Source organism: Salvelinus fontinalis, chromosome 9 (assembly GCF_029448725.1).
Source record: "Salvelinus fontinalis isolate EN_2023a chromosome 9, ASM2944872v1, whole genome shotgun sequence".
Classification (NCBI taxonomy): Eukaryota; Metazoa; Chordata; class Actinopteri; order Salmoniformes; family Salmonidae; genus Salvelinus; species Salvelinus fontinalis.
Window position 1 is genome coordinate 5,852,526 of NC_074673.1, and position 8,870 is coordinate 5,861,395.

Here is an 8,870-nt window from a genome sequence, read left to right on the forward strand (position 1 = left end):
GTTTTAGGAGGGGCTCTGAAAGACACTCATGGGGTTGTCCACTGAAAGTTGACCAGTAACAACAACTGTAACCTAAATGACACCCAACAATGAGCGCCCACTAAATTTGCCCTAGAAAAGGCAAACGAAAGAAAAACCCAGACCGAACTTAAAGACAGGAAGAAAACCAAAAGGTTGAGCGTAAACACACAAAGGAATGTTTTTCTAGAACTCAAATGGGGCGAGACAACTCAAGGTGTTGACCTTCCACATCTCAAGACAACTGGAACACTGGGCCAGCCACTCTTATGTAGCACCTGGGCCAGCCACTCTTATGAAGCACCTGGGCCAGCCACTCTTATGTAGCACCTGGGCCAGCCACTCTTATGTAGCACCTGGGCCAGCCACTCTTATGTAGCACCTGGGCCAGCCACTCTTATGTAGCACCTGGGCCAGCCACTCTTATGTAGCACCTGGGCCAGCCACTCTTATGTAGCACCTGGGCCAGCCACTCTTATTTAGCACCTGGGCCAGCCACTCTTATTTAGCACCTGGGCCAGCCACTCTTATTTAGCACCTGGGCCAGCCACTCTTATTTAGCACCTGGGCCAGCCACTCTTATTTAGCACCTGGGCCAGCCACTCTTATTTAGCACCTGGGCCAGCCACTCTTATTTAGCACCTGGGCCAGCCACTCTTATGTAGCACCTGGGTTGCCACTCTTATGTAGCACCTGGGCCAGCCACTCTTATTTAGCACCTGGGCCAGCCACTCTTATTTAGCACCTGGGCCAGCCACTCTTATTTAGCACCTGGGCCAGCCACTCTTATTTAGCACCTGGGCCAGCCACTCTTATTTAGCACCTGGGCCAGCCACTCTTATTTAGCACCTGGGCCAGCCACTCTTATTTAGCACCTGGGCCAGCCACTCTTATTTAGCACCTGGGCCAGCCACTCTTATTTAGCACCTGGGCCAGCCACTCTTATTTAGCACCTGGGCCAGCCACTCTTATTTAGCACCTGGGCCAGCCACTCTTATTTAGCACCTGGGCCAGCCACTCTTATTTAGCACCTGGGCCAGCCACTCTTATTTAGCACCTGGGCCAGCCACTCTTATTTAGCACCTGGGCCAGCCACTCTTATTTAGCACCTGGGCCAGCCACTCTTATTTAGCACCTGGGCCAGCCACTCTTATTTAGCACCTGGGCCAGCCACTCTTATTTAGCACCTGGGCCAGCCACTCTTATTTAGCACCTGGGCCAGCCACTCTTATTTAGCACCTGGGCCAGCCACTCTTATTTAGCACCTGGGCCAGCCACTCTTATTTAGCACCTGGGCCAGCCACTCTTATTGAGCACCTGGGCCAGCCACTCTTATTGAGCACCTGGGCCAGCCACTCTTATTGAGCACCTGGGCCAGCCACTCTTATTGAGCACCTGGGCCAGCCACTCTTATTGAGCACCTGGGCCAGCCACTCTTATTGAGCACCTGGGCCAGCCACTCTTATTGAGCACCTGGGCCAGCCACTCTTATTGAGCACCTGGGCCAGCCACTCTTATTGAGCACCTGGGCCAGCCACTCTTATTGAGCACCTGGGCCAGCACTAACCTTCTGACTAACGAGGTGACACCATTCGGTGCACCTAATGTGCCAACGTCCAACCTCCTAAATGGAAAAACCAAAGTCTGTAAGCATAACAACCTACAGTTAATTAAAATAGTTACTTTTAACGCTTTATTTGAACTGTACGTCATAACAGTGTCTGTAATACTGTCATAAACGTGACATTACAAATGTTTTAAGATTGGTCATGACATCTTTTGTCTCTCTGAACGCCAAGTGGCAAATTTAGATATTGTTATGAAACAGGCAGGGAGCGGGTCTCGAACCCTCGACCTTCTAGCCCGAAGTCCGGCGCCCTATCGACTGTGCCGCAAAAGCAGAGTCGATATCCGCGCTTATAAACCCAGGGTCGTTACAATAGTGTTGCCATAGTTACAGGAAGACACAGGCGAGTCAAAGTAGTTCACATCCATTGAGGACTTTTTATTGGCCAATTCACAGAGATCCTACCTAATGTACACCTCTCTTCTAGCTAACCCAGAAGCTGAAGACGGACAAGTACTTAATGGGCTAGCTAGTTAGTGGCGCGCACTAGTAGCGTTCAATCAATTTGAGACCTTGAAGTAATTGATTCCCTCGCTCTGCCAGAACCGCGGCTTTAGTGGAGCGATAGGTAATGATGCTTGATGGGTGACAGTTGTCGGTGTGTTCAGAGGGTCTCAGGTTCGACACATCAATGCATTGTTGAAACTATATATAGTGTATATATAGCTGTATAACCCCCTCTCCTCTCCTAGCTGAACCAGAAGCTGAAGACAGCGAAGAGACAGATGGATGGGGCCGAGGAGGAGATAGAACGTCTGGAGAACTCCAAGAGGAAGTTACAAAGAGATCTGGACGAACAGATAGAGACCAACGATCAGATCCTCAGCCAGCTCAACGCCCTGCGCTCAGAGATGAGGTGAGTTAAATACAACAGTGTGTTGGTATCTATCTGTTTTTGTATCCTTTATTATTGTCGCTATATATAATGCTTCTACGGAAATGTGTCCCCCCCAGGCGTAAGCAACAGAAATCATCCCCGCTCCTGATGATCGAGAAGGATGATACTGTCTGTGACGATGACATCAACTCTGACTGAAAGATGCACTAACTTACTGACGCATTCCCACTGGGTCACAAGGAGCTCTTCATTCCCACTGGGACACAAGGAGCTCTTCATTCCCACTGGGACACAAGGAGCTCTTCATTCCCACTGGGACACAAGGAGCTCTTCATTCCCACTGGGACACAAGGAGCTCTTCATTCCCACTGGGACACAAGGAGCTCTTCATTCCCACTGGGACACAAGGAGCTCTTCATTCCCACTGGGACACAAGGAGCTCTTCATTCCCACTGGGACACAAGGAGCTCTTCATTCCCACTGGGACACAAGGAGCTCTTCATTCCCACTGGGACACAAGGAGCTCTTCATTCCCACTGGGACACAAGGAGCTCTTCATTCCCACTGGGACACAAGGAGCTCTTCATTCCCACTGGGACACAAGGAGCTCTTCATTCCCACTGGGACACAAGGAGCTCTTCATTCCCACTGGGACACAAGGAGCTCTTCATTCCCACTGGGACACAAGGAGCTTTTCATTCCCACTGGGACACAAGGAGCTCTTCATTCCCACTGGGTCACATGGAGCTCTTCATTCCCACTGGGTCACAAGGAGCTCTTCATTCCCACTGGGACACAAGGAGCTCTTCATTCCCACTGGGATACAAGGTCACAAGGAGCTCCTTCCACTTTTTCCTTGGTGACATGTTGTGATGTTCTGACAGCTTGGTGAGAAGAATACAAGCAGTCAAGTCAAAAACAGATTTCCTGATTCTCACAAAGGGCCGGTAAAATCACTGTGAGGAATGAAAAGCGTTACACAAGTTTCTCATTAACAATATTTCCATGTACAACTCAAAGTGTGGGTTTGGGCCTATCTGTGGCTTTCATAACCCTTTGATTTAGACTGCCCTCCAGTGGCCATTCTAGAACTGCAGTTACAGGAGGAAACGATTAGTAATGTTTTCACTTTTCACCACCATAAAACAGTCAATAACTATATTGTGTGCTGCATCACTTTTACTTGCATAATGTATTTAATCAATGAATGAATAAAGGTTTATTCATAAACTTACTTGTGTGAAATAAATGATGAAAAACAGGCTGTATATCTGCAAGGTTTTAAGGTATCTCAGGATTTCTTATAGTGTTCCCCCCCCACACACACACCCTCCCCCAATTCACACCTTCTGCAATTCGTAGACATACTATATTTTTTCTTTACAACGGCAGGGGGTGCACCGTTCCTGGAGGTACTGCAATACCAGGTCGATGCGTGGAGTGGACGGAGCAAGCCCCTATTCCATCTCCCTATTCCAAAAATCAATTTAATATATGGTCCCCAGATAGGGGACGTATCAGATATTAAACTGATAAGAACAGATACTACACTTGATCTTAGCCAAAAGGCCGAGAAGCGATACCGCAATGCTTTCGGGAGGAAGGTGCCGTTCTCAGACACGTCAAATCCGGAAACGCTTACAGCAAAATGAGCTCTGTAAACTTTACATCAAATATCAAAGATTATGATGCTGTTAAAAAATGGTGGCATAGATCGGGATTTGATCAACGTCGGGAAAAGACACTTTTCACTGATACAATGTAACACATTGGTAGGATACAAAGTCACGCGTTCATCCGCCCTCCAATCGGAAACTAGACAAATCCTTATTGAGTTAAAACCAGATTTACAGCTAAATTGGAATAATCTATCAAATACGGGTGGGAGAAACAATTTGCAGATAATAATATTGACATAACATTTTATCTTTTATAAAATATCTCAGGAAGCGTTGATGCCACAAGGGAACAAAACAAATTGTCCACTTGGTGGCGCCAGACTTCCACCGACCGTCGCCTTGTACAAGCAGTTCTATGTTGTCAATAAAATACACTTGAATGTTGAACCACTTGACTTCAATACATACATCATCAACGCAAAAATAGCCTATGTATTTTTTAATCTGTCTGTAGAGCCTTGTATGATAAGGCCATTGTGAGGAGGCCTTTATATATGTTATACCAGACACTGCTGTCGGGGATGCCATCCAGCACCCTGTCCATCAAACGCTCAAAAGTAGCTGGAGCGTTGCACAGGCCAAAACACAGGACCTTGAACTGCCAGTGTCCTCTGTTAGTGGAGAACACAGTTTTGGCTCTGGCCTCTGGGGAGAGGGGCACCTGCCAGTAGCCACTAAAATGAGCTAACAGTTCAAACTGAGCATGAAAAGCTTCCCAATCCGCCTTACCGGAATACTTCGGGGTCTTAACAGCTAGGGACGCAGCTGGGAACCGGGCGCCGCCATGTTTGTTTACATCCTGAGCCCCAGATTCCTCATCGACGTCACACCTTCGGTCCGCCCACCAGAATCGGCGCGAAGCAGTCGACAAAGCGCTCATGCCCGCTTCAGCCGCCATCACTCTAATGTCCTCCCTCAAGCGGCCTCTGGGCTCCTACGCCCTGGCGATCTCCTCAGCCAGACCCACCGACGTCCATTCACAAGTACCTCATTGGCCATAATCGTCCCCTACCTCCACCTTCACTTTCGGATTCCCTCGAAGCATTTTCAACCCCGTTCTCACCTACGGTAGCTAGCCACAGAAGTCAGCTAGCTAGCTGGCTAACTTTTATCGACGTTTTTACTTCTGACACCAATGTAATGACCTGACTAGATCATAAAGGAACAATTATCCAGACAGAGGTTTGAGTTTACGAATTGACGGTTTATTGACCTAACTTTACACAGGCTACTGTTTGGCCGTAGCCCACGCCAAATAAATGAAAAATAACCCACAAGCCAACCGTGACCTTCTCTTGTGAAGCCCAGACGAAAGAGGGAGAACAAAGGGTGAACCTGGTCTTAACTTCCGATGCTCCACCCCCCTGCCCAACCCCCCTCCACGCCACTCCGCCAACCACCACGATGCCCGGCATCAGAACATTCCAGGCATTCCCGTGATTGGCAGATAGCAGGTTGATTGACATGTCGGACCCCGCGAACACTGTGTACTGGTCAGTACAACACAACCACCTAGTATGATATATTACGTTTGACTGCTTTAGTATTATATGCTACGTTAGGTTACACTGTAAAAAAGAAAATATATATATATATATATATATATTTAGTAACTGGTTCCACAGCCATTTTTTAGTTTACTCAACTTTTCAGTCAAAGTGTTACCTGAACTTAACATTTTTAGTTCACTCAACTTTTAGTGGGCCCAAGCTGCAAGCTCGAGAAAATCAAGGCTAGTGAAACACACAGTGCTGTTAACAAACGTTTTCAACTTACATATTTCACACACAACAACATTGTGGATGTTTGTTGATGCAGTAAATGATATTCAACATGTCCTCATCTGGGATTTGAACTCACAACCTCTTGGTTCTCAGTATTATGATCTTCCTCCAACGCCATCAGGTCTTAGTCAATTATCAAGTAATCTGACTATTCTCTCATCATTGGTTTGATTTACCTATTGACTTATTATTATTTCAGTTTTTTTTGTTTTATTGTTACTCCTTAAATCACTATAATAAATCAAAAATGTTTTTTTTGGAGTGTCCTTTGACAGGTGAAATCAGTCATTGACTCAGACATGGTGGCGTAGCAGGAATATAGTAATACTGTGAACCAAGAGGTTGTGAGTTCAAATCCCAGGTGAGGACATGTTGAATAATAATTACTATGAACATGCACAATGTCAACGTGAGTTGAAAACTTTGTATTTAAAATATCTATTTGAATGTGTGGGTGTCCCTAGCCTAAGTTCTCAAGTTTGGACCAACTTAAAACTTTAAGTTCTGTAAACACTTTGATCAAAAAGTTGAGTAAACAAAAAAAATGCTGTGAAACCAGTTACTTAATAATAAGTTGAATTAAATATATATATAAAAAAGGGTTAGGAGTTGTTAAGTTAGGTTATAGGGTTAAGGTTATGGTTGGTGTTAGCTAACATGCTAAGTTATAGGGTTAAGGTTATGGTTGGTGTTAGCTAACATGCTAAGTTATAGGGTTAAGGTTATGGTTGGTGTTAGCTAACATGCTAAGTTATAGGGCTAAGGTTATGGTTGGTGTTAGCTAACATGCTAAGTTATACGGTTAAGGTTACGGTTGGTGTTAGCTAACATGCTAAGTTATAGGGTTAAGGTTACGGTTGGTGTTAGCTAACATGCTAAGTTATAGGGTTAAGGTTACAGTTGGTGTTAGCTAACATGCTAAGTTATAGGGTTAAGGTTGGTGTTAGCTAACATGCTAAGTTATAGGGTTAAGGTTACGGTTGGCGTTAGCTAACATGCTAAGTTATAGGGTTACGGTTGGTGTTAGCTAACATGCTAAGTTATAGGGCTAAGGTTATGGTTGGTGTTAGCTAACATGCTAAGTTATACGGTTAAGGTTACGGTTGGTGTTAGCTAACATGCTAAGTTATAGGGTTAAGGTTACGGTTGGTGTTAGCTAACATGCTAAATTATAGGGTTAAGGTTGGTGTTAGCTAACATGCTAAGTTATAGGGTTAAGGTTACGGTTGGCGTTAGCTAACATGCTAAGTTATAGGGTTACGGTTGGTGTTAGCTAACATGCTAAGTTATAGGGCTAAGGTTATGGTTGGTGTTAGCTAACATGCTAAGTTATACGGTTAAGGTTACGGTTGGTGTTAGCTAACATGCTAAGTTATAGGGCTAAGGTTATGGTTGGTGTTAGCTAACATGCTAAGTTATACGGTTAAGGTTACGGTTGGTGTTAGCTAACATGCTAAGTTATAGGGTTAAGGTTACGGTTGGTGTTAGCTAACATGCTAAGTTATAGGGTTAAGGTTGGTGTTAGCTAACATGCTAAGTTATAGGGTTAAGGTTATGGTTGGTGTTAGCTAACATGCTAAGTTATAGGGTTAAGGTTGGTGTTAGCTAACATGCTAAGTAGTAAGTCGTTTCAAAGTTGCTAAAGTTGTCCGTGATGAGATTCAAAACATGCAACCTTTGGATTGACATTCGCGTTATACGGAAACACATCCATCCCGAACAACCACCGTCTTTTAGTTTTTGCCTTAAGTAACCTACTGTTATGCCAAAGGTAACATATCATATCATATCCAACTTTCTCCTCTTCCTCATCTTTTTTTGTTTCCTCCTCTCAACTCATTTATTTAACTAGGCAAGTCAGTTAAGAACAAATTCTTATTTACAACGACAGCCTACCGACCGGGCCAAACCCGGACGACACTGAGCCAATTGTGCACCGCACTACGGGACTCCCAATCACGGCCGGTTGTGATACAGACTGGAATCAATCCAGGGTGTCTGTAGTGACGCCTCTAGCACTGAGATGCAGTGCCTTAGACCACTGTGCCGCTCGGGAGCCCAACAATGCCAAATCACTTATCTACCAATTTAAATCAACCTTTAAGTATCATTTATCTTGTATTCCCTGAACATCCAAACATAAAGGTGGATAATAGATATTATGCTTTCAGACAGGCTGTGTCCTGCAAAACTCTGCTTTATCTGGGAGATATTGAATCTCTCTTGTCTTACTAATAACTTTTAGAATTCTAATTGAATGGAGAAGCAGCCTAAATCCTCTTGATTTTTATCACCTTAGTTTTATCTCGTGTGAAGTTTCAGAAGCATGTGATTGTAACTGAGATATCCAAGATGTCTGTGGATTGACCGATAGCTTGGCTACTCAATGAAGACAAACATTGTTTTACTGTACTAAGATTACCACAAGTGCTTGTGAATTAAAAAAAAATCTTACTCGAAGAACTATTTCTTCACAATTTCTTTTACAGAGGGACGTTCAGAGAACAACCAGCCCATTGTTGGACCAGGCTGTATTCTCCCTTTCTACTGGTTCTGTTATGATGGGTTCATAAAGACTGTTATTCAGGAACCGCCAGGTGTAGCAGACTGTCAGAGGAGAGTACCACTTTGCAGGTGTAGCAGACTGTCTGAGGAGAGTACCACTTTGCAGGTGTAGCAGACTGTCTCAGAGGAGAGTACCACTTTGCAGGTGTAGCAGACCGTCTGAGGAGAGTACCACTTTGCAGGTGAAACAGACTGTCTGAGGAGAGTACCACTTTGCAGGTGTAGTAGACTGTCTGAGGAGAGTACCACTTTGCAGGTGTAGCAGACTGTCTCAGAGGAGAGTACCACGTTGCAGGTGTAACAGACTGTCTCAGAGGAGAGTACCACTTTGCAGGTGTAGCAGACTGTCTCAGTGGAGA

The 8,870-nt window shown here is 44.9% G+C and overlaps 1 protein-coding gene and 1 non-coding gene across 3 annotated transcripts in view; one reads left to right on the forward strand and one right to left on the reverse strand.

Annotated features, from left to right (window-relative positions):
• Positions 1-3,717, forward strand: part of LOC129861962 (cingulin-like protein 1) — a 47,538-nt gene extending 43,821 nt beyond the window's left edge. The window contains exons 19-20 of one of the 2 annotated variants that reach the window (XM_055933192.1): positions 2,338-2,501; positions 2,600-3,717. In XM_055933192.1, the coding sequence (XP_055789167.1) occupies positions 2,338-2,501; positions 2,600-2,681 (246 nt within the window). In that variant the 3' untranslated portion in view covers positions 2,682-3,717. Of the gene's footprint in view, positions 1-2,337; positions 2,502-2,599 lie in introns of those variants that run through there. The other variant, XR_008760687.1, reaches the window with a different exon arrangement.
• A 156-nt stretch (positions 3,718-3,873) lies between these two features.
• On the reverse strand, positions 3,874-4,064 carry LOC129863009 (U2 spliceosomal RNA). The gene has a single exon (XR_008760880.1). It is a non-coding gene; the product is annotated as a U2 spliceosomal RNA (small nuclear RNA).
• Positions 4,065-8,870: the final 4,806 nt, after the last annotated feature.